The 27,325-nt window shown below is 38.8% G+C and overlaps 1 protein-coding gene across 1 annotated transcript in view; it reads right to left on the bottom strand.

The window, feature by feature from the left end:
- The window catches only part of LOC127442385 (ephrin type-A receptor 3-like), a 218,670-nt gene that overhangs the window by 149,032 nt on the left and 42,313 nt on the right, over window positions 1–27,325 (bottom strand). The window contains exon 3 of the mRNA XM_051700372.1: window positions 21,112–21,772. Coding sequence (XP_051556332.1) covers window positions 21,112–21,772 — 661 coding nt within the window. The remainder of the gene's footprint in view (window positions 1–21,111; window positions 21,773–27,325) is intronic.

Raw genomic sequence — 27,325 nt, 5'->3', positions numbered from 1 at the left:
ATGTCAACCATGGAAAGGGCGAGACGAAAACCACTGCTTACTCAGAGGAACGTTAAGGCTTGTCTGAATTTTGCCAAAACACACCTTGATGATCCTCAAACCTTTTGGGAGAATGTTCTGTGGACTGATGAGTCGAAAGTGGAACTGCTTGGAAGACAGGGGTCCTGTTACATGTGGCATAAATCAAACACAGAATTCCACAAAAAAAAACATCATACCTACGGTCAAGCATGGTGGTGGAAGTGTGATGGTGTGGGGATGTTTTGCTGCTTCAGGCCCAGGGCGACTTGCAATAATTGAGGGAAACATGAATTCTGCTCTCTACCAGAAAATCCTAAAGGAGAATGTCCAGTCATCCGTCCTTGAGTTGAAACTCAAGCGCAACTGGATAATGCAGCAAGACAATGATCCAAAGCATAGGAGTAAGTCCACCTCTGAATGGCTTAAAAGAAGCTAAATTAAAGTTTTGGAGTGGCCTAGTCAAAGTCCTGACTTGAACCCAATTGAGATGCTGTGGCAGGACCTTAAACAGGCAGTTCATGCTTGAAAACCCTCCAATGTGGCTGAACTAAACAGTTCTGCAAAGAAGAGTGTGCCAAAATTCCACCACAGTGTTGTGAAACACTGATCTCCAGTTATCGGAATCGTTTGATTGCAGTTGTTGCTGCTAAAGGTGGCACAACCAGATATTAAGTTACTATCAAGTTAAATGGGGCAGTTCGTTTTTCACATGGGTGACAAAGGTTTTGGATAACATTTTTGCATCAATAAAATATATATATATAAATTTCAAACTGTATTTTGTGTTTACTCAGGTTGCCTTTGTTTTATGTTATATCTCGTTTGAAGATCTAAAACAATTTAGAATGAAAAATACACAAAAACAGAAGAAATCAGGAAGGGAGCAAATAATTTTTCACAGCACTGTATGTGTAATTGATGCATTATCTATGTATTTAATTTAGGGAATTATGGAAAATCTATTTTTGTCTTGCATGCATGTCACCTCATAAACTGGCTAAATGAGTAATATTCTGGAAAGCTTTAACGCTATTCTTTATCAAGAGAACACAATATGCTACTAAACTAAACTGTATGTAGTCTGAATTTACTTCACAACTTATTATGATCAATACCAATTAGCTTTTGTCATGGAAACGAATGGCCATGCCCACAACTCGGAAAATCAGAACTTAAAGTAAATCCAGAGTTTCCCACTGGCAATTACAACACTGAATTATATTCATGGTTTTACACGATTATGCTTAATAAGCTGACAAAGTGTAAGGTCATTTAAATGCCTTAAACAGTGTACTATATCGGGTTAACTATCTCCACATGTACATTTGTGCCCATTACCCTGATTTTGCGTTGCATGTAAACACCTTTACCGGCATTCTTATCTGCCCAAGTGTTATGCCCATGCCTGTTTACATTTTGATGTCAAAAGCAGAAAATAGCCTGATGATTTAAAATGTCATGTAAGCAAGATTTTCTTGCATTGTCTGATTTTTTGAATAAGCTGATTTTTAGTTATTAGGTAGTTATCAGTGTATTGGTGCATGTACATTTATTTATTGAATTGTATGTATGAGCTAAATGAGCAAATGTTAATAAGCTCATTTAATAAACACACAATTCTGACATGACTGTGTCAGTGAAGTTTGCATTGCACTAGTTGACACATTTTACATTTCAACATCATGTCAAAAAGAAACATACAGATTTGATTTCGATATCACAATATGACCTATTCACTAGTTAAATCCATTCACCAGTTAAACCCGTTTAACGGTGTAAAGCATCTAGCTGGATGCAAAAGACTGGAACAGAGTGAAATTAAATATGCCAGCTGAAGAGAGTGAGAAAGAAAGAGCATAAGTAGGAGAGATCAGCCAACGTCAGAGAGAAGGAGTGAGAGTGAGTCAGAGAAGGAGAGAGAAAGCAAGTGTATTGGGTTCCAGAACAGAAGCAGTGGAAGATGACAGGTGTCTGGGGCTGCTCTGGTCTCTGCTGGAACTGTAATTGGTTGTGGCAGACGCAGACAGCATGAATGGGCTGCTTTAGGCCTCCAGGGGTCAGGTAGAGAGAAAGAGGGGGAAAAAAACCCTCAAAACTGTGATAAAAAAGGAAAGAGGCAGAGGAAGAGACAGAACCAAAACAGTGTACAATGAGTGCAATTGAGGATATGTATCCAGAACTATGTTTTGACAGCAAAACTCAATTTTATCATATAATCCCTCTGACAGTATACATCTGGATATTTTTTGCCATGGTCATCTAGGATTAATCCAAAAAGTCTACACAGTCAGTTATTCAGTTAATTCAGTGAGACACAGCCCGACATCATGATAACTGTACATCTGTTTGTATAAAACACTGTGTATTGTAAATCCAATGTCAAAATATAAACAAACACAATCATAATTTGACTGAATATAAAACTTTCACACGACTGAGACTGTCTCACAGATCGTCTGATACATAGTGTACAAAAAATGGCTAGAGCTTTCTAAAAATGGCAAGCTCAAGTCTGATTGGCTGACTTTAAGCAATTTCCAGGAGTCTAGGCACACAGGTTTTAAGTCGTGTTTCTAGGCGGCTACAATAAGAACTTTTTTGGAAGAACCTGTCAATGAATTTGACATAGTTTGTGACGTTCATGGCATCAGATTTGGAAGATATTTAAAGTTTCTCACCTCTTAGTAGCAAGTAAATGTGATATCCTTGATCATGTCAGTATTTTTTACTTTGCTCTTTGGGATTGGGTTTACGTCTGATTTCTGATTCACCCGCCCCTATATGTCACATTCAAAAAGTGAACTGTTGTTGGTCACTTTACATGTCAGTTAGACAGCCTCTTCCTATCTAAGTGGGCGGTTCTTGGCCAGGATAAGCTGCAATGTGGACCAGACTTTATGCTAACAGTCAAAAGTCTGACAATGCAAGAGTACCTTAAAGATGACACATATGCAAAGACAAAATATGCATTCCGCTATTCATTCAAGCTACGAGAGCTCAAGAGAAACAAGTCCCATCTACACATCCTGAGCACTTCAAACCGAGAGCCCTGATATTCATGCAGCTGATAAGAGAAGCATGCAGCAGCACAATAACTGACCCAGGAACAGGCTGCTCTTATCAGATACAGGCCCCTGCTGCTGTGAATGAGGCCCACTGAAAAAGTGCTGTGCTAATGAGAGCTCCCATGAGGCCCAGACACATCCAGAGCATGTTAATTACTTTGCAGGGTGTAAAGGTTCCAGATCAGCCCCTTGCATAATGCCACATAGTAAAAAATAACCCACACAGAAGGGTGAACCACTCAGGAAGAACCATCAGGGATGGAGAAAATAAAAAAACATGTGAGCTTCACTGGTAGGCAGGGTTGAGGAGTAACGGAATGCATGTAACGGGATTACGTATTTAAAATACAAAATATAAGTAACTGTATTCTACTACAGTTACAATTTACATTCAAAAGGTATTTTAATTACTGAAGAGATTACTTTGCATTTTATTGTCATTTGTTTAATTTAATATTTAGTCCTTTCAGATGGAAAAATGTATACATATAAATGATGCGATCCAAAGTGCATTTGAACAGCGGTGAAACACTTTCTTATGATGTGTTACACTCATACGAGCAGACAGAGAAGTACACTACCGTTCAAAAGTTTGGGGTCACTTGCCTGAAAAGTTTCTCATGATCTTAAAAACCTTTTGATCTGAAGGCATATGCTTAAAAGTTTGAAATTTGTTTTGTAGACAAAAATATAATTGTGCAAACATATTAATTTAATTAATTACAAAACTAAAATGTTTATTAAAAAAAAAAAATTTTTGGACCGAATAAATTAAGAAAAGCAGCCACTAAGTGCCCAGCATATGGATGGGAACTCCTTCAATACTGTTTAAAAAGCATCCCAAGGTGATACCTCAAGAAGTTGGTTGAGAAAATGCCAAGAGTACATTTCTGCAAAATCTAGGCAAAGGGTGACTACTTTGAAGATGCTAAAATATAACACAGTTTTGATTTATTTTGGATTTATTTAGTCACAACATAATTCCCATATTTAGATTTCTATTATTCCATAGTTGTGGTGACTTTACTATTATTCTAAAATGTAAAAATAAAGAATGAGAAAGTGACCCTAAATTTTTGAACGGTAGTGTACGTTTGAAGTAAGTTTGGAGCAGAAGAAACAGAAATAAACCTTGTGTAAATTGTCAGCTTTACGCTAAGCTAAAATGCTATCGTATTTTTGATAATTTTTGTATTGTTTTCCTGTAAAAATATCTAAAAATCCTTAAAACAAGATCGATTTGATTAATCTTGTTTCAGAAACAACACTGCATAAGATATTTAGATTTTTCAGAGAATGTATTTTTAACCTGTGTATTTTTTCTTACTGTACTGGCAGAGTTTTTATAGTCAAAACAAGTGAAAAAATCTACCAGTGCTGAAGAAGTAATCCAAAGTATTTAGAATACATTACTGACCTTGAGTAATCTAATGGAATATGTTACAAATTATATTTTACAGCATTCTGTAATCTGTAGTGGAATACATTTCAAAAGTAACACTCCCAACCCTGCTGGTAGGATAGATAGATGTATAGGTTTACAGAAAATATATAGCAATAGAAAATAGTATATATTCTAATATTTCTGATATGTCTAAGGTTTTAGGACTGGATTGTACAATTGAATATGACTGAGCTGAGACTGTTTGTGATGAATTAATAGTAAGATTTTTGTTATGAATTCATATTGATGTTTCTTTACACATTGTGGCATTTGGAACAAAGGCGTTTTAAAGGGTTAGAGTTAGGATTAACATTTCCTTTATCTGTTCCACAATCGAAAGTAAGTCATACAGGTTTGGAACAATATGAGAGTGAGTAAATGAGGTTTATACCACTGAATAAAAACTTGTTTGTGAGAGCTTTAAGGTGTATGTATCGTTAAATTCTAATATAATTTTACAGAAAACTCATTAATCAGTGCACCTCAATATACAGTACTTCTGGTTGAATCTAACCATTAAATTCCACATCTGATCAAGCATTAAATATGCATTACCTCACCAATAATAATACAAGGAGTGCGAGTTAAGCTGGCCTTAGTAAAAAAAATTTCTGCTGTCTTATATTGCTGTCAAAACTGCTGACGAATCTTGTTACTCGTGAAAAATGGTTTAGAACGGAACAGTAATGTGAGTTTAAGAACTCTAACTCATCATCACCATTTGATTCACAAAGATTAAACTGTCATCTTCAGTCAAATTTATTTCAATTATTATTAATAATATCTTTATTTAATCATCCAAAAATAAAGGCTGTATAACTTGATGTCCGCTGTAGTTCTGCTCCATAAAGTGACTTCTGAAAGCGAGCCAGTGGCCCATATAACCATCTACCAGGATATTCAGTTACCCACCACACACACACACACACACACACACACACACACACACAGACAAGCCATCTATTTGATTAATGGAGTTATGCAAAAACAAATTGCATATAACCTTTAAAAGACATGTCCATGAGAATATTTATATTTCATAAGCAGAACGATAGTGTACGCATCATCTGAGAAAACTACGTCCAGAGGTCCCTATGGTAATGTGCCAGCGCTTTACCCTTCCTCACTACCCCGCCAAAGAGGACAAGATGGATCAAGCGAACACACATGCAAGTGCCTTTTCAAACACGTTTATGCACAACTGTCGAAAAAGCAAACTTACGCTAATCAGCATTCAAATGGACTTCCTTGCTGACTTCCAAATGAGAAGCATTGACAGACAGCAAGTAGCCAAGACTAATTGAATGTCATCATTTTCCATTATTTGTTGCCTTTTTTAAATGAAAGCACTTAGCCTTTTTATTCACGTTTCTCAGAGACAGTTGGATCCATGAGACCTGATGAATAATTAAACAGGGAGCAGCAGTCTCAGCTCCTGAGTGGTCTCTGAGCATCGCCGGAGCCCTGCATTGGGAAGGAGGTGTGACCATTACCGAAACTCGACCACAGAACAGCTGAGTAAAAACACCGGTATTATGAAAACAGCACTATTTGGAAAATGTCAATAATTAGAGCAGGCTGCCATTTCAGAGGCAAAGCGGGCCTGGCTAATGAGTCCATTAGTACCTACCTTGCATAAAGACAAGCAAAAAAAGGGCTCATTTTAATACATTTGCCTGCTGACAGTTTCACTGTGGAGGCTATTCAGCACAGCTGATGTGCTTTTCTGAGGGCACTGACCTTTTGTTTCGCCATGCACTGGCTCTGAGCAGAGCGTGGATTCAGCTTTCCTGGGTATAAACAGTGGAGCAACTGTGGGAAAGCAACACCTTTTTGCCTCCACTGACTCATTCAGAGTGTCAGCAGCTACGAACGGTGCAGAAGTAGTAACACAATTGCCCATTTGGGCATAAGTCAAGCAATGTTTCAAAATTTAGTCAGCACTCAAGGTCTCGAAAACACTCGAAAAGCTTGTTCTTTGAGTGAATACACATTTCACCTTGGCCCAGAACCAACAAACTGTGAAGAGAATGAAGAATTCATTCGTCATCACATTTCATTTTCTAAAGTGGTGGTAGTTGGTTGATCTTTAGAGCACTCGCCAATGTTTTGTGTACCACTATTATTATTGGGTCAGTTCTTTTTAATGTATCCGTAAAACAGATCCACGAATCAGCTCACGATCGGTTTCAATTAGGTAAAAGGATAGTTCACTCAAAGATTATAATCCTCTCATCGTTTACTTACTCTGTTGTTCTAAACTCGTATAGATTTCTTTCTTTCATTGAACAAATAGTAAATGTTAGGCAGAATGTTAGCCTCTGTTGCCATTCATTTTCAAAGAACAAAGATGCAATGAAAGTGAATGGTGACTTTAAAAATTCATTTGGGGGCCTGGGTAGCTCAGTGGTAAAATACGCTGGCTACCACCCCTGGAGTTCGCTAGCTCGCTATTTTGAATCCCAGGTCATGCTGAGTGACTCCAGCCAGGTCTCCTAAGCAATCAAATTGGCCCAGTTGCAAGGGAGGGTAAAGTCACATGGGGTAAACTCCTCGTGGTCGCTATAATGTGGTTTGTTCTCAGTGGGGCGCATGGTGAGTTGAGCGTGGTTGCCACGGTGGATGGCGTGAAGCCTCCACACACGCTATGTCTCCGTGGCAACGCGGTCAACAAGCCACGTGATAAGATGCGCGGGTTGACGGTCTCAGACACAGAGGCAACTGGGATTCGTCCACTGCCACCCAGACTGAGGCGAATCACTACGTAATCATGAGGACTTAAAAGCACAGTGGGAACTGGGCATTCCAAATTTGGAGAAAAATGGGAAAAATCAAGAACAATTTTTTTTCATTTGGCTCCTAAATGTTTAATTTTGGGTGCCAAGTCAAATTCCTTGTAAGAGTAATCTTACCTGACTAATAAACATCGATTCTATTCTATTCTATTTTCCCTGCTGTCCACAACCATATCAGAACAGACCAGTTGAGAATCACTGCACTAGAAGATGCAATCGCTGACCTTTGAACGTACCTAGTGCGAAGGTTAATAGTTAGCCTCTATGTGTGCTGTGCAGTGAAATACACACTAGCTAGGTGATCGGGTTATTCATGTCATATATTGTGCAATTAATCACGACTGGAACGATATACTGACCAATCAGAAACTAGTACAGGAACTATCCATTTTAAATGCTGGGACCAAACCAGCCTCAATTTGCTCTCCAAATTTATCTTGTTTTGTAAATTTGCCGTTTTAATTTCTGTGTAGTCTGCAAACACATCAAAACATAAAAAAGGAAACACTTTAGCCAACCCACACACCTTTCACAGTCTCCTCTTGTTGATTAAATTTGCAGCTTAGAGATAATTTGCCTTTTAACCTCTTCTGCCAACTCCCACTTATCTTTATTTAGTTAAAGTTTGGAAGTGAGGAAAGGATGGTGTAATTGTTGAGCTTATATTTGTCTTTTTTGCGCATTTGGCTCTTTCCCATCTAATGGCTGCTGAGTGGCTTCATGTTGTTTGCTAATGGGCAGCTGGAGCAGGAGCGACACAGAGGGACATGCTGAGGAGCTAATGATAGCACCTTCATGATGAAACGTTCACACCACTTGCAGGCACATATTGTTTGTTTGGGGGTGGGGGGGGTGATTTTGTGAATTTTATTTTTGTTTCCATGGATTTGTCAGATACTTTATTTTAGTTTATGCAATTTCAAAGGTGGAAATGTTTACTTCCTGTATATTATGAAAGACAGTAGTGTACTACAGCCTGTTGTTGTCATATGATCTCACTATATTGCATGGTAAATTCTGCAAGCTATCCTGGAAATAAATATAGTTATTTTGCATTTTTAATCCAATTTAGTATAAAAATGTCTTCACTCTTGGCTGTCCGATCACACAATGTGTAAAGATGTTCAGATTGGGAACTGTTGTATATAGGGCTATGTGATCTAAAAATTATATCTCAATATCTCTAGCCTTTAATGACACCATCTTTAGGAAAACGGATGGTCCAAACAAAGTGCATTAAAACACTGCGATATCCACAATGTGGCTATTTTCATATCAGCAGCATAATCACTGTGAATTAATTGTTAATGTTCGATATATCACCCAGCCCTAGTTGGATACTGCACATTTAAAAAAACAATTATGTATATAATTGGGGTATTCCATGTGTTCGCTTACTGTGCACAGTATATAACCTGCATACTGCAAAAGTAATTCTATGGTTGTATGCCACTGCAAACATTCCTTTCCAATTGCCTTTGAATTTCAAGAATTTTGACAAAAGCAAACCTTGCCTCCCTCTCTCCTCATTCAGTGGGTCAAGGAATGGTCACTCTTTGCAAAATAATCTTATCAGGATGTGCAAGCGTAATGAATTGCACTCAGTCGCTCAATTAACGAGACAAAGCTAGCTGCATCTTTTCTGGTCCAATCGCTCAGTCAATCATGTGAGAGCTCAGTGGAAAAGAGAAATAAAAGACTCACCGAAGGCCTATCTAACAAGAGTGCACGACTCAATAAACAGAGATTGAGCATGTTGGGTTATTTCTCACTGTGGTGGTCCGCAGGTCAGCATGACGAAATGGCTAATCATGGAGGTCTGTTGGCAGCACAAGGCCAGAGGTCGTCTAATATATGGCCTTGTGCTGCATCAGCGGTAGTGAATTATAGCTGCATGTGCCTGTGGGTGGGTACGTTTAAAGGGGTAGTTCACCTAAAAATGTAAATTCTGTCATCATTTACTCGTCCTTATTTTGTTCCAAACATGTATGACTTTCTTCCATGGAACACAAAATGAGATATTAGGCAGAATGACAGCCTCGTTATTATCACGATATTTATTTTCATATCGTTCAATATCAATATTTATCATGATATACATTTAATAACATTAATGGGGAAGGTTTGTTAGACCTCAAGAATAAGTGTAAACATAACTTTTTTGTTTACAATTAAACTCCACAGGGTAAGGTACTTTTTAATTTGAAGTTCTAGAAGCATACTCAGTTTAGGATATAATCCTACATAAGGTGTGTGACCTTTTTAGTGAATCTTTCAATTTCATTGTCTTCAGCAAACATTTGACTCCACTGAAATACTTTTTTGTGACACTCCACACTCCAGCTATATAGGTGGCAGTAATGCACCATATGCTGGACTGCCAACTGCCAAGAAACATCACAAGAAGAAGAAATACTGTCTTGCTTATGTCAAAAAATGTGCAAATGTGACAGCACTATGGATCATGAAAAAACATCTAACAAGAAGTACATGAATAAAAAGCAATGGTGTTGATGTCGGAGTCACTGTTGTGTTCAGAGGATATTGCATTGTCAGCAGGGCTTTTGAAATGTATTCCAGTACAGATTACAGAACACATGCTGTAAAATGTCATTTGTAACATATTCCATTATATTACTCAAGGTCAGTAACGTATTCTAAATACTTTGGATTACTTCTTTAGCACTGGTAGATTTTCTCACTTGTTTTGACTATAAAAACTCTGCCAGTACAGTAAGACAAAATACACGTTAAAAATACATTCTCTGAAAAACCTAAATATCTTATGCAGTGTTGTTTCTAAAACAAGATAAATCAAAATGATATTATTTTAAGGATTTTTAGATATTTTTACAGGAAAACAATACAAAAATTATTATCAAGAATACGATTTTTGCTCTAATATCAAAGGTCTTACTAGAAAAAAAGAATTTATGATCCAACATGAATTTTCTTGATAAACAAATATGATCGTGCCTGGTAACGTGCATGTAAAATGGCTTGAAATAGCATTTTAGCTTAGCGTAAAGCTGACAATTTACACAAGGTTTATTTCTATTTCTTCTGCTCAAAACTTCAAACTTCTCTGTCTGCTCGTATGAATGTAACACGTCATAAGAAAGTGTTTCACTGCTGCTCAAACACTCTTTGGATCACATCTGAAAGGACTAAATATTAAATGAAACAAATGACAATAAAATGCAAAGTAATCTCTTCAGTAATCAAAATACTTTTTGAATGTAACTGTATTCTAATTACCAATTATTTAAATTGTAACTGTAGTGGAATACAGTTACTTATATTTTGTATTTTAAATATGTAATCCCGTTACATGTATTCCATTACTCCCCAACCCTGATTGTCAGTGCTGTCTTGTTCGGTACACAACGATATCATATTAGCCAGATAGCTAGGTGCTAGCTACTAGCTACCTAGCCTCATCACTGGTTTATATGACAGCAGGGCTATATAGACTCTAGCCAGCTAATACTTCCTAACCAGCTGATTTAGTTAACTGTGATTCATTTAGTTAGTTGTGTGTATAACTTTACCAAACTGTTTGCGTTTTTAGCAACACACCTGGTCTGATCATCTATGTAGAACACAGGATAAATATAAATCTACCCAAAAGTTTATCATCGATATCGAGGATATTTTTTTTCTTGATAAATAATCTTTATCACCCAGCACTACAGCCTCGATCAACAGTCACTTTCATTGCAATGAAAGTGAGTGGTGACTGAGGCTGTCAGTCTCTTTAACATTCTGCCTAACATTTCCTTTTGTGTTCCACTGAAGAAAGAAGGTCATACCAGGTTAAAACATGAGGGTGAGTTAATTATAAAGGTGATAAAACTTTCCCTTTAAGTGTGTTTTTTCATTTTCACCATAGTGAATGAATAAGACATCAGGCAGGTAGATGGCTTTTTATGACTGATCCCTGTAAGCTCTTATATTGAGTATTTGTGAATGATCCGCCATCTGTATTAAGCTGAAATGTATTTTACTAGTGCAATAGCTACCTTTTAAAACATACAGTCCTTGAATCGACAGGTAGACACCAACACAGATATCAGAAAGATCAGAATGGGATTAGGAATCATGGATCTATCACTTTGTGCTGTAGGCAACTTTGAGTTAGCGCAGCAACTTATCGTTCTGGTGGGAGATAATCGACTGAGATAAACTCTGATCTTTTCAAGCTCTGTAAAAACAAACATGTTTATTAATAACACAATTTCTCTGTATAAATCAATGCACTAGATTAAAAGAATGACTAAGGAGGCAGTTGCAGACAAAGGGCATACATTAAGGCAAACTTGCTTATAAGTACAGACATGAAATACAATACAGTAAATACAAATATGTGGGAATAGATAAAGAGAGAAAAGGTGTACAACAGTGAATAACATATATTTAATATGTACTGTATGTATGTATGGACAGAGAGTGCAAATGCAGATGTACAGATACACACTAAAAATGGCTCATGATATTAGGGAGAGCAGCGCCACCTATGTTCGTATGTGTTCAGCAAAGATACAGCTCTAGGAAAAAAAACTTTCTTGTGTCTTGCTGTTTTTGTTCTAATGGACCTGAATCTCCTTCCTGATGGAAGACGCTGGAAAACACAGTGGGCAGGATGTGAAGAGTCCTCTGTTATTTCTGCATCGTGTATCAAACAGATCTTGTATAGAAGGCAAACTACAGCCAATGTTTGTTTTTTTCAGCTGTCCTGATGATGCGCTGGAGTTTCATCCTCTCACATGTGGTAATTGATCCAAACCACACAGAAATGGATGAAGTGAGGACAGACGCTATCATGGCTGTTTAGAATTGTGTCATCAGTGCTTGTGGGAGGTTGAACTTTCTTAGCTGTTGCAAGAAGTACATCCTTTGCTGTGCCTTCTTAGTAATGGAGGCAGTGTTATTGTCCCATTTTAGGTCATGGGAGATTATTGTCCTTAAGAATTTAAAGGATTTTTCAACTATAACTGGTGATCCATTGATGACTAGGGGGAGTGAGGGTGGAGGTGATCTTATAAAGTCTACAATCATCTCCACTGTCTTAAGAGCGTTCAGCTCTAGGTTATTAGCACTGCACCAGGACAGCAGGCGTTTCACCTCCAGTCTGTATGCGGACTCATCGTTGTTTGTAATGAGGCTGATGAGCATTGTATCATCTGCAAATTTTAAGATTTTAATAGAGGGGTCCTTAGAAGTGCAGTCATTGGTATATAGAGAGTAGAGTAGCGGAGAGATTACGCAGCCCTGTGGTTCCCCAGTGCTGAGAGTCGGTGAGTCAGAGGTGTGTTTACCTAATTTTACACACTGCTTCCTATTTGTCAGGAAGTCAGTGATGCAGAGACAGCTGGAGTCTGGCACAGCTTGCTGGGTCAGCTTGGTTTGTAAAAGCTTGGGAATGACTGTATTAAAAGCAGAACTGAAGTCTACAAACAAAATCCTAACGTACGATCCAGTATTATCGAGATGTTTTAAGATGTAGTGCAGGCCCATGTTCACAGCATCCTCTGCGGACCTGTTGGCTCTGTAAGCAAACTGCAAGGGGTCCAGCAAGGGGTCCATGATGGTTTTAAGATACGTAAGCACAAGTCTCTCAAAGGTCTTCATGCCAACTGATGTCAAATAATTTGGTTTATAGTCATTTAGGCATGAGGTCCTATGCTTTTTGGGTACTGGGACAACTATTTATTTTTTAAAACAGGCTGGAACTGAGCACAGGGCCAGAGACCGATTAAAGATGTCAGTGAAGAGAGGACCTAGTTGGTCTGCACAGTGTTTCAGGGAGACAGGAGAGACTGAATCAGATTCGGGTGCTTTTTTAGTTTTTTGAAGTCTTTTTATATCATAATCACAGATAATAATTGGTGTTTGTGGGGGGTGGGGGGTGGAGCAGAGGCAGTTGTCTTGTATACATGTCTGAGGTGTGAATGGCTTTGGGATTGTTAGTTAACTGACGATCGTTCATGGCTGTGACGAGGAGGAGGGCGGGGCCCAATCAGGCTAATCAGCCAAGGAGAGGGATAAGTGTGGCGAGATGCAGCAGTTCGAGAGAGAGAGAGCCATATGCAGCTGCCATGTGTGTGTGTGTGTGTGTGTGTGTTTATGTTTGTGTCTTTGTTTCATTAAACATTATTTTGATGGTTCGTCCGGTTCCCGCCTCCTCCTTTCCATTGAACCTTGTTACAATGGCATAGTGTGTTTTCTTTTTGTAGCTTGTGATTTCTTTCAGGCCTTTCCAGACTGATGTTGGGTCGTTGGCCAATAACTGGTTTGTCAGTTTTTCAGAGTACCTTTTCTTGGCTGCTCTAATTCTCTTGTCCAACTTGTACTTTCTGAATAGGACTTTATTTCCACTTTTTGTATGCCTGTTCTTTATCTTGCCACAATTGCCTCAATTCTTGTGTGAACCACAGTTTGTCATTATTGTATTTGACTCGTGTTTTGGTCTGAACACATTTCTCTTCGCAGAAACTAATGTATGACGTTATTGTGTCTGTGTATTCATTTAAGTCACTGTTTGCTTCCCTGAAAACATTCCACTCAGTGGTCTCAAAGCAGCTTTGTAGCTCCTCGATTGCCTCACTATTCCAACGTTTTACTGTCATGATAACAGGTTTTGCAGTTTAAAATTTTTGTCTGTATGAAGGAATTAGGAGGACCATGATGTGGTCGGACTGCCCGAGGGCAGCGCGGGGAATATAATGATAAGCATCTTTAATCATGGTTTAGCGGTGATCAAGCATTTTTCCCTCTCTGGTGGCACAAGTAACATGTTTGTATTTTGGTAATTCTTTGCACAACTAGGTGCTGTTAAAGTCCCGGGTGTAAAGAGTCCGGGTGTACCTTCTCTACACTCACGATTTGCTTGGTCAACATATACTGCGCGGCACGCACACAGGCTTGTGGTGGAATATACACTGGCGGCCAAAAGTTTGGAATAATGTACAGATTTTGTTGTTTCATCGGAGATCGGTACTTTAATTCGCCAAAGTGGCATTCAACTGATCACACAGTATAGTCAGGACATTACTGATGTAAAAAATAGCAACATCACTATTTGGAAAAAAAAGTCATTTTTGATCAAATCTAGACAGGCCCCATCAGCTAGATCAGCTAGACTGTAAGGTGCGTGAGAAGTGCCCGACAAGACAGCCACATCTATGGCAATTGCTACAGGAAGCGTGGGGTGAAATGTCACCTGAGTATCTGGACAAACTGACAGCTAGAATGCCAAGGATCTGCAAAGCTGTCATTGCTACACATGGAGGATTTTTTGATGAGAACTCTTTGAAGTAGTTTAAGAAGTTCTGGAATTATATATATATATATATATATATATATATATACACATCAAAGACTTAAACTACTTCAGTCTGTGTGCATTGAATTTATTTAATACACGAGTTTCACAATTTGAGGTGAATTACTGAAATAAATGAACTTTTCCACGACATTCTAATTTATTGAGATGCACCTGTATATATATACATTTTTTTTTTTATATAGTGATTTTTCGTGTTATTAATGTCGTGACTATACATTGTGATCAGTTGAATGCCACTTTGGTGAGTAAAAGTACCAATTTCTTTCCATAAGAGCAAAATCTGTACATTATTCCAAAGTTTTGGCCACCAGTGTACACACCGACTAGAATGAAGGAGGCAAATCTGTGAGGCGAGTAGAGGGGTTTACAGTTTATGAAAAATGACTCCAGATCAGGGGAACATATTTTCAGTAGTTTTGTGACATTGTTACACCATCGATCATTTATGTAGAAGGTAATACCTGAGAGCCACGTGTCCCAGTCTGCCCTGAGGAGTTGAAAGCCATCCAGTTGCAATATGTTGTCTGGGATTGATTCACATAACCAGGATTCCGTGAAACAGAGAGCAAATGAGAGTTTGAAGTCCTTGTCTGTGTTGAGAAGTAGCCACAATTCATCAAGTTTATTTGGCAGTGACCGGAGATTGGAGAAGACAATTCCAGGGAAGGGTAAGCGCAGTCCCCTTCGCCAAAAGCACACCAGAGCGCCGGCGCGTTAGCCTCTTCTGCGTTTCAGTACGCAGTAGAAAACCGCTGTACCTTTGACGAAATTTTCTATGAGAACTGGAGCTGAACAGGTGAACTTCAGTGTCAGGTTAACTGGTACATTATTACGAAGGTTTAACAACTCGTCTCTAGCATAACTAATTGTGATAGGTTCACAGTCTGCTAAATAAATCCACAAAACAAAACAGAGCAGGACAAAGCAACGTGCCGTGGTCTTGATATCACTATGTTTACAATACAATTCTAAATGCAAATAATAAAATACAACTAACTATTTAATTGTGCATAGTAAGGATAGCAAAACCCACTTCTATTAATATGATTTAAACTCTCATTGTAATATTAATAGATTTCAATGTTTGATTTTTGTTTAATTTTATGAACAAATTCTGGTACAGTGTTGTGTAGCCACTTGTTTTCAAAGTATAATCTGGGTCCTAAAACAAAACCAGTTAAGAACCACCGTTCTAGCAGAAGGATGGCACTTAATAAATTTGCTTAAAAAATTTTAATGAAAATTTGTGTTTAATGTTTTTATATGTAAGTAAACATTTTCTAAAACTAATAAGGCACAATGTAGCACTGCCTCTCATACCTTACTACTCATATATACAATATTTGATTTAAGGGCCCGTACACACTGAATGCATTTTTTGCGTGCGCACAGTTTTTCAATTGTTTTTCTAAGTAAACATGCACTAAATGGATGTCTTCAACATATTGCGCCAGGTCTTGCTATTTTATCAGTTTCTTAATCAGGACCGCCACATTTTTAAGACGGTGTGTCAAGTTAAAAAGGACCTCAATTGTTATAAACGTGTCTCAAGACAGGTTAGGTTTAGGGGTTAGGGTTAGCCTAACCCTCGAGACACTTAGGGTTAGTGAGGCAAAAAGTGAAATCACAGCGGAATCATAAAGAGTTTAATTCACTCAAACAACTTGCTTAGGCTAACTTGGAGAAAAGTTCACCAAACTTACAAAACATCCACTTGCATATACCTAAAGACAATCTCTTGAATAAAAACTAGACTGCCTGCTGGAGGCCTATGGATTTGCAGGCAGAGCAAGTAAACAGAACAGATAGTCTGAGGAATGTTATGTCTCAATAATTTGTATCCTCAAGCACAGCTACCTTCCCCAACACTGGAAAACGAGACGCACAGTGAATCTGAATGAGTCACTGAAGCCCTCAGCTACTTTCATCGCAAGCTTATTTGCATTTTATCCCAAACACACACACACACACACACACACACACTTCAGAAACAAAACACGAGGATTGCAATGTCTAAAAAACAGATTCCAGATATTTTTTACAATTTCACCATTTGCAAAATTCTCATTTTATCCAATAAATTCCCCAGAGTCAAAAAAACTTAGTATTCACACTAGAACCCAACTTAAAAGACCAGCATATACAGTAATCACCAGGATGCTAGGACCAGATTCTTAAAACATTCTTAAGAATAAAATTCTTCTTAACAATTTGTTTTCTTATTATTTTCAAACTTTAGAAAAAAGTTAGAAATATTTTGTATTCCTGACAAGACTTCTTAAGAATATTCTTGTGAACGTCCTTCATCAATTGAATTTAGGAACATTCTTACGAACCGCTTCTAATTTCTCCAAAGAACTTTCATAAGATTTGGACTCAAGATCCAGACTCAAGATGGTGCCGAGTATGGCTGCTGCGTTGCGAGCTCTGACACAACATTGTAGTGTTTTGTTTGTTTTGTTTACAATTCTTATGTTTTTTGTCTTGGATGTTGTCTGCCTTATTGTCTATGACAGACAAACACTTTTGGATATTGGTTCTGTAATTACACACCGTAAACTGGACTTCAAATTCTTCAATGCCGACCTGCTGTTTACAAACAGACCAGCGGAGCCATTTGTCTTGGCTTCCCGGCCGCGAAAACGCAAAAGGAAAAGGGGAAACAGAGCTGGCGTTCTCATCAGAGTAAGACGTCGTGCAAATCGACCCCCGCTACCCAGTATTCTACTGGCAAATGTTCAGTCTCTGGACAACAAACTCTGCGAGCTGAGAGCGCGGATCTCTTTCCAACGAGAGACGAGGGACTGCTGCATTATCTGCCTTACGGAAACTTGGATGTCTGCTGAGATTCCAGATTCAGCCATTGAACCCACAGGGTTCTCCGTGTACCGAGAGGCAGAGCGAAAGACCTCTCAGGTAAAAGTAGAGATGGTAGTGTATGTTTTATGATCAACAAATCCTGGTGTGATCAGAGGAACCTACATTCTATCAAGTCTTTCTGCTCTCCTGATCTGGAATTTCTCATGCTTCTGTGTCGACCATTCTGGCTACCGAGGGAATTCACAGCGGTCATTATCACTGCTGTGTACATCCCGCCACAAGCCGACACAGACCGGACACTCAAGGAACTGTATGGGATTATAATCAAGCAGGACACCGTGCACCCTGAGGCCACGTTCATTGTGACCGGGGACTTTAATAAAGCCAGTTTCAAATCAGTTGCACCAAAATACCACCAACACATTAGTTTTAACACACGAGGGGACCGGGTTTTGGACTATTGCTACTCTCCCTTCCGGGACGGCTACAAATCCCTCCCCCGCCCACCATTTGGCAAATTGGACCACTCTTCCATTCTGCTTCTGCCCGCTTACAGGCAGAAACTGAAACAAGAAACTGAAGCACCCACCCTCAGAACAATCCAGTGCTGGTCGGACCAATCAGACTCTACGCTACAAGACTTTTGATCACGCGGACTGGGAGATGTTCCGGTCCGCCTCTGATGATGACATCGAGCTTTACGCTGATAGCGTAATGTGTTTCATCAGAAAGTGCGTAGGGGACATCGTTCTGACCAGAACAATATGGATCTACCTGAATCAGAAACCTTGGATTAATAGCGATGTTCGCGTGGCACTTGATGCATGGACCTCCGCTTTTAATTCTGGGAACACGGAGGAGCATAAACAAGCCAGTTATGCCCTCCGATCAGAACAGCAAAACATCAGTACAGCAACAAGATTGAAGGACAGTTCAACACCACCAACTCTAGAAGCATGTGGCAGGGAATTAATATCATCACAGACTTTAAAGGGAATAAAAACTCCGACATGAACACCGCTGCCTCTCTCCCGGATGAGCTAAACACTTTTTTATGCTCGTTTCGAGGGAAATAACACCGCCCTCGTGGAGAGAGCTCTCGCAGCCGAAGCTACAGAGGTTAGTTCATTCTCCGTCTCTGTAGCGGATGTAACCCGATCCTTCCGACGGGTGAATATCCGCAAAGCCGCGGATCCAGACGGCATTCCGGGCCGCATCATCAGAGTGTACGCAAACCAACTGGCTGGTGTTTTTACAGACATTTTCATCCTTTCCCTCTCTTTGTCTGTAGTCCCCACATGCTTTAAAACATTCACCATTGTGCCTGTTCCAAAGCAATCCAAAATCACTTGCTTAAATGACTGGCGTCCTGTTGCTCTTACCCCCATCATCAGCAAATGCTTTGAGAGACTAATCAGAGATTACATCTGCTATGTGCTGCCTCCATCACTAGACCCATTGCAGTTTGCTTACCGCAACAACCGCTCCACTGATGATGCCATTGCATCTACAATACACACTGCTCTCTCCCACCTGGAAAAAAGAACACTTATGTGAGAATGTTGTTTGTAGACTACAGCTCAGCATTCAACACCATAGTGCCTTCCAAGCTTGATGAGAAACTCTAGGCTCTGGGCTTAAACAGCTTGCTGTGCAGCTGGATCCTGGACTTCCTGTCAAGCAGATGCCAGGTGGATAGAATGGGCAGCAACATCTCCTCATCACTGACCCTCAACACTGGAGCCCTGCAGGGCCGTGTTCTCAGCCCACTCCTGTATTCCCTGTACACACATGACTGTGTGGCAACACACAGCTCCAATACCATCATTAAGTTTGCTGATGATACGACGGTGGTAGGTCTGATCACTGACAATGATGAAACAGCCTACAGAGAGGAGGTGCACACTCTGACACACTGGTGTCAAAAGCACAACCTCTCCCTCAACATCAGTAAGACAAAGGAGCTTGTGATTGACTTCAGGAGAAGAGATAGAGAACACAGTCCCACCCATCACCATCAATGGAGCACCAGTGGAGAGAGTCAGCAGCTTCAAGTTCCTGGGTGTCCACATCACTGAAGAACTCACATGGTCCATCCACACTGAAGCCGTTGTGAAGAAGGCTCATCAGCGCCTCTTCTTCCTGAGATGGCTGAGGAAGTTTGGAATGAACCGCCACATCCTCACACAGTTCTACACCTACACTGAAGAGAGCATCCTGACTGGCTGCATCTCCGCCTGGTACGGCAATAGCACCACCCACAACTGCAAAGCACTGCAAAGGGTGGTGCAAACTGCCAGACACATCATTGGAGGTGAGCTTCCCTCCCTCCAGGACATATATACCAGGCGGTGTGTGAAAAAAGCTCGGAGGATCATCAGAGACTCCAGCCACCCGGGCCATTGGCTGTTCTCACTGCTACCATCAGGCAGGCGATATCGTAGCATCAGGACTCGCACCAGCCGACTTCATGATAGCTTCTTCCCCCAAGCAATCAGACTTTTGAACTCTTGATCTCCCACGATCAAAATACATCAGCACTGCACTTTATTACTCTTACTCTTATATCTCACAGCTAAAGAGACGGAGAGGGGACTGTCATAAATTATATTATTATTATATTATATTCTCTCTTAACAACACACTGGCAACTTACTATCAACCGTCAGCCTGAATGTCAATACAGTACAATACAACCTACTGTACATTTTATATATACTATATATACTTTTTTTTTATAATGTGTATTCTATATTGTGTGTATTGTATACTGTACATTGTATGTTATTATTTATATATTGTGTTATGTGTAATTATGTGTATATTAGATTTTAAATTGTGTTGTAAATCTGATGTTTATTGTAAATTGGTATATGTCCCATGGTTGTGTGACAATAAAAGTGATTTGATTTGATTTGATAATGTTTCACTAAGATTTACATGAATCCGGCCCCTGGTCCGTAGAATAAGATGCTGGTGTGCTCGTTTATCCCTAACAGGCTACTGATACCTCTTGTTATCTTTGGGTACTTTTATACCCTGTTTAATAGTTAAAAATACTGAGGGAAAAAAAAAAATCTTAATCTTATATTTGGCCAAAATTTCTAGGGATTCTCTACAATGAATAATAAATGAATAAGTAAAAACATTGTATTAAATTTTTATGATACTTGTTTATAGTTATGCAATGTCAGTGTGTTTTGGGTGATTCCTAGGGTGGTGCTTGGGTGTTGCTAGGTGGTTGCAAGTACAATAATAAATGGTTGCTTACTGGCCAAAAGAGACCATCCCCAAGTCTCTTTGACAATCTGATCCCTTGATATGTGTGTGGACCGGTTCAATGGAATTCTATGGCATTTTTGTATCCATTTACTCATTTACTGCACTCTACCGGGTAACTTTTGTTCTGGAATTTTCTCCAAAACAGAAGGGAAATTTATCTTAAATAGCAAAACTACAGGACTTTGGTCAACCAGCTTCAACTGAAATTCCATGCTGGTCGACCAGCTTTGCCAGCACTAAACAGCATAAACCTGCCAGGACCAACAATTAAATTCATCATTCATCTAAGGTTTTCTTGCCAACATAGAAGCATAATATGCTGTATTGACAACTTACGTTGACAGTAGTCCTTGCTCTCTTCAAAGCCTGGCTTGCAGACACAGCGTCCAATAGGCACCAGCCATCCACCATCGCCACTACAGTACATCCTTGGTGCCTCAAACTCCTCTGAGTCATTCACACATGATCCTCGCACCTCCACCAAAGCTGAATCTCCACCCGTAACTGTGTCGGGAAACTGGGCCAAATTGAGAACCGCAAGAGGACACTTCTTATAAAAGACTCGCAGGGACACCAAAGCAATGCAAGCCCCAACGTCTTGGAAAGCCAGGTAGAAACCCTTTTTGCTCAAGTTACTGATGTCCCGCACTTCTGTGTTCAGTTTCATAACGCGATCACCGACGTCAGTCTGCGTGAAGCTTTCATCGGCTGCGATGGTGTCAATTTTTATGTACTGGCTCTCCTTGATAAACCAGAGGTTTTGGTTGTTGGATTCGTAGTAGTACATGTTGAAAGTTTCTTTGCAGGTGCCGGGGACTCCAGGCAGACTGTTGCAGTCACGGAGGGTAAATTTAATCTCGATGTAGACGCGCTGCGCTCCATCTCGCGGGATGTGGCGTGTGCGAAGCCAGTTGTTCTGATTAGCCTCCATCACGTTACACACCTGGTAGGAGCGCATGGGGGTGTTCCTCTCATCCATCACACTGATTTCCTCCCACTGCAAACAGACAGAACAACAGTTATGGTTGTAAAAAAAATAAAAAGGTGAATATGTCTATAACTCATAGTGTTGATCATGCCTTTAAATGTCTTACAGAAACGTGTGTCACACTGTTCATGAATGTTCTTGTGAATGCAAATAAAGCTCAAAGAGTGCACACTTATACTGTATGGTTCAGCTGATATGGGTTTTTAAATGCAAATACCAATTTATGACAGTATTCAGTGATGATCAGCATAAAAGCAACATGAAATCAAAAAATATCCTATTTACTTTCTTACTAAACATTACTGGTCATTTAATGCACAATTCACCAATTTATTCCAAAGAAAAGGTTTGTTTTCACAATCTTTTATCAAAATGTAATAACTTTTTTTGCTTCTTATACAAGTTTAATTACCTGGTGACATAACCAAGGTCATACAGGTAGGGAAAATAATCTAAAACAATAATATCATAGCCCTATTTTCACGACCCATTTAAATCCCGCTGGACAAAATCAAGTCCTGCACTACATAATCAAATACCAGTTTGACAATTGTTTTATGAAGTGTGTGTAACTTTTTTTTTTTTTTTTTTAGCAATTTAAACTAGAGGTACACATAAATATCGGTTTGACCAATAAATCTGTGCCGATAGTTGCCTTTTGGAGCTATTGGTTTTTGGCAAAAATGTATGCTGATAGTTGCTGATATATATACAATACCATTCAAAAGTTTAGGGTCACTTACTCATTCTTTATTTTTATTTATTTTTTTCACATGTTAGAATAATAGTAAAGTCATCACAACTATGGAATAATAGAAATGGAAATATGGGAATTATGTTGTGACTAAAAAAATCCAAAATAAATGAAAACTGTTATATAAAAAAAGTGGCTACCCTTTGCCTAGATTTTGCAGAAATGGCATTTTCTCAACCAACTTCTTGAGGTATCACCCTGGGATGCTTTTTAAACAATACTGAAGGAGTTCCCGTCTATATGCTGGGCACTTAGTGGCTGCTTTTCTTAATTATTCGGTCCAAGTCATCCATTTCAAAACTTTTTTTTTATTTTTTATAAAATGTTAGTTTTGTAATTAAATAAATTAATATGTTGGCACAATTATATTTCTGTCTACAAAACTAATTACAAACATTTAAGCATATGCCTTCAGATCAAAAGGTTTTTAAGATCATGAGAAACTTTTCAGGCAAGTGACCCCAAATGTTTGAACGGTAGTGTGTGTATATATATATATATATATATATATATATATATATATATATATATATATATATATATATATTATATACCGATCAGCCACAACATTAAAACCACCTGCCTAATATTGTGTAGGTCCCCCTCGTGCCGCCAAAACAGCCCCAAAGCTATTCTTCTCACCACAATTGTACAGAGCGTTTATCTAAGTTACTGTACTTTGTCAGTTCGAACCAATCTGTGTCCAAAAATTCTCTGTTGACCTCTCTTATCAACAAGGCATTTCCATCTGCAGAACTGCCTCTCACTGGATGTTTTTTGTTTTTGGCACCATTCTGAATAAATTCTAGAGACTCTAGAGTTGTGGGTGAAAATCCCAGGAGATCAGCAGTTACAGAAATACTGAAACCAGCCCATCTGGTACCAACAATCATTCATGCGATTATCTAATCAGCCAATCATGTGGCAGCAGTGCAGTGCATAAAATCAAGCAGATACGGGTCAGGAGTTTCAATTAATGTTCACATCAACCATCAGTATGTGGAAAAAATGTGATCTCAGTGGACCGTGGCATGATTGTTGGTACCAGATGGGCAGGGTTGGGAGGGTTACTTTTGAAATGTATTCCACTACAGATTACAGAATACATGCTGTAAAATGTAATTTGTAATGTATTCCGTTAGATTACTCAAGGTCAGTAACGTATTCTAAATACTTTGGATTACTTCTTCAGCACTGGTAGATTTTTTCACTTGTTTTGACTATAAAAACTCTGCCAGTACAGTAAGACAAAATACACTTGTTAAAAATACATTCTCTGAAAAACCTAAATATCTTATGCAGTGTTGTTTCTAAAACAAGATAAATCTAATTGATCTTGTTTTAAGGATTTTTAGATATTTTTTACAGGAAAACAATACAAAAAATTATTATCAAGAATACAATTTTTGCCCTAATATCAAAGGTCTTACTAGAAAAAAAGAAATTATGATCCAACGTTAATTTTCTTGATAAACAAATATGATCGTGCCTGGTAACGTGCATGTAAAATGGCTAGAAATAGCATTTTAGCTTAGCGTGAAGCTGACAATTTACACAAGGTTTATTTCTATTTCTTCTGTTCCAAACTTACTTCAAACTTACTTCTCTGTCTGCTCGTATGAATGTAACACATCATAAGAAAGTGTTTCACCACTGTTCAAATGCACTTTGGATCGCATCATTTATATGAACAAATGTTTTCCATCTGAAAGGACTAAATATTAAATGAAACAAATGACAATAAAATGCAAAGTAATCTCTTCAGTAATCAAAATACTTTTTGAATGTAACTGTATTCTAAATACCAATGATTTAAACTGTAACTGTAGTGGAATACAGTTACTTATATTTTACATTTTAAATACGTAATCCCATTATATGTATTCCGTTACTCCCCAACCCTGCAGATGCTGATCTCCTGGGATTTTCATGCACAACAGTCTCTAGAATTCACACCAAATTGTGCCAAAAACAAAAAACATCCAATGAGTAGCAGTTCTGTGGACGGAAATGCCTTGTTTATGAGAGAGGTCAACAGAAAATGGCCAGAATGGTCTGAACTGACAAAGTCTATGTTAACTCAGATAACCGCTCTGTACAATTGTGGTGAGAATAATAGCATCTCAGAATGCTATTCTGAGATGCAGGTTGGCATTGTTTTAGCGGCACGAGGGGGATCTACACAATAATAGGCAGGTGGTTTTAATGTTGTGGCTGTTCTGTGTATGTATGTATGTATATATGTATATATATATATATATATATATATATATATATATATATATATATATGTATATATATATGTATGTATATATGTATATATATATATATATATATATAAAATGTTTTTTATTAAAAAAAAAAATTCTCCATGTTCCACTGTGGCCAGTGCTGGATAATAATAAACTTTATTCCTCTTTATACCTCACCTGGTGAAATATATAAATACATAAAAAAAAACCTTCAACTGGTATATAGGCTAAATAAAGCTTAATTTGGTAAATACTTAAATATAGATCATTGTAATGAAGCCTAGTCTCCATCATTTCAAAATAAGTGTCACTTGTAAGTTTTGGGCTTGTTTCTAGTTTAAAGTCCCACGTTATTCACCATATCTTCATTTTTGTCTGGTTATTACTAGTATTTGGCTGAACAATAAACTGCAATAAACTGAACAATAAACTGCATCTTAGATTTAATTTATTGTGGACTCCTGTAGCCTCTATGTCTCTGCCTGTCATAATTACAAAACACTACTGTTTTTTTTTTTTTTTTACTTTCTATAAATCGATTTGAAAAACTGTCTGCCCATTAATTGGTTATCAGCATTTTCTATCACCATAGTTATCATATCAGAATAAAATACTATCAGTCGACCTATAATTCAAACTCACTAACATTGTTTGCAAGCTTAGTTTAGTGAATTTATACTAAAAAGTAATATTTATGTATGTACACATAGTAAAATATGCTTGTGTTTATTTGAAAACCTAAGATAAATTCTGATCACTTTGTCAGTTAAGTTACTGCTAAGTGAATAACAAGTAAATGGGTTTCACCTCCAAAGTGAGGTCTGATGGATATTGGTAGGCAGGCAAGATTCAAGATAAACCATGACAAGATATACCAATATCTAATATCACAAATATATATAAACTCAGCAAAAATAGAAACGTCCCTTTTTCAGGACACTGTATTTTAAAGATAATTTTGTAAAAATCCAAATAACTTTACAGATCTTTATTGTAAAGGGTTTAAACAATGTTTTCCATACTTGTTCAATGAACCATAAACAATTAATGAACATGCACCTGTGGAACGGTCGTTAAGACACTAACAGCTTACAGATGGTAGGCAATTAAAGTCACAGTTATAAAAACTTAGGACACTAAAGAGACCTTTCTACTGACTCTGAAAAACACTAAAAGACAATGCCCAGGGTCCCTGCTCATCTGCGTGAATGTGCCTTAGGCATGCTACACGGAGGCATGAGGACTGCAGATGTGGCCAGGGCAATACATTGCAATGTCCGTACTGTGAGACGCCGAAGACAGTGCTACAGGGAAACAGGAAGGACAGCTGAATGTCCTTGCAGTGGCAGACCACGTGAAACAACACCTGCACAGGACTGGTACATCCGAATATCACACCTGCGGCACACCTATGGGCACAAACCCACCTTCGCTGGACCAGACAGGACTGGCAAAAAGTGCTCTTCACTGAAGAGTTTTTCAAGGTTCTGATTCACCAGGGGTGATGGCTTTGTTTATCGTCGAAGGAATGAGCATTACACTGAGGCCTGTACTCTAGAGCGGGATCGATTTGGAGATGGAGGGTCCATCATGGTCTGGGGCGGTGTGTCACAGCATCATCGGACTGAGCTTGTTGTCATTGCAGCCAATCTCAATGCTGTGCGTTACAGGGAAGACATCCTCCTCCCTCATGTGGTACCCTTCCTGCAGGCTCATCCTGGCATGACCCTCCAGCATGACACTGCCACCAGCAATACTGCTCGTTCTGTGCATGATTTCCTGCAAGACAGGAATGTCAGTGTTCTGCCATGGCCAGCGAAGAGCCCGGATCTCAATCCCATTGAACACTTCTGGGACCTGTTGGATCAGAGGGTGAGGGCTAGAATTCCCCCCATTCCCCCAAGAAATGTCCGGGAGCTTGCAAGTGCCTTGGTGGATGATTGGGGTAACATCTCACAGCAAGAACTGGCAAATCTGGTGCAGTCCATGAGGAGGAGATGCACTGCAGTACTTAATGCAGCTGGTGGTCACAACAGATACTGACTGTTACTTTTGATTTTGACCCCCCCTTAGTTCAGGGACACATAATTCCATTTCTGTAAGTCACATGTCTATGAAACTTGTTCAGTTTATGTCTTAGTTGTTGAATCTTTTTATGTTCATACAAATATTTACATATGTTAAATTTGCTGAAAATAAAAGCAGTTGCAAGTGAGAGGACGTTTCTTTTTTTGCTGAGTTTATATACATATATATATATATATATACACTATATTGCCAAAAGTATTCGCTCATCTGCCTTTAGACGCATATGAACTGACATGAAGTGACATCCCATTCTTAATCCATAGGGTTTAATATGACGTTGGCCCACCCTTTGCAGCTATAACAGCATCAACTCTTCTGGGAAGGCTTTCCACAAGGTTTAGGAGTGTGTTTATGGGAATTTTTGACCATTCTTCCAGAAGCGCATTTGTGAGGTCAGACACTGATGTTGGACGAGAAGGCCTGGCTTGCAGTCTTCGCTCTAATTCATCCCAAAGGTGCTCTATCGGG

This window comes from Myxocyprinus asiaticus, chromosome 6 (assembly GCF_019703515.2).
Source record: "Myxocyprinus asiaticus isolate MX2 ecotype Aquarium Trade chromosome 6, UBuf_Myxa_2, whole genome shotgun sequence".
Lineage (NCBI taxonomy): Eukaryota > Metazoa > Chordata > Actinopteri > Cypriniformes > Catostomidae > Myxocyprinus > Myxocyprinus asiaticus.
The sequence above is the reverse complement of the archived record's forward strand: the minus strand, read 5'-3'. Positions and strand labels throughout refer to the sequence as shown.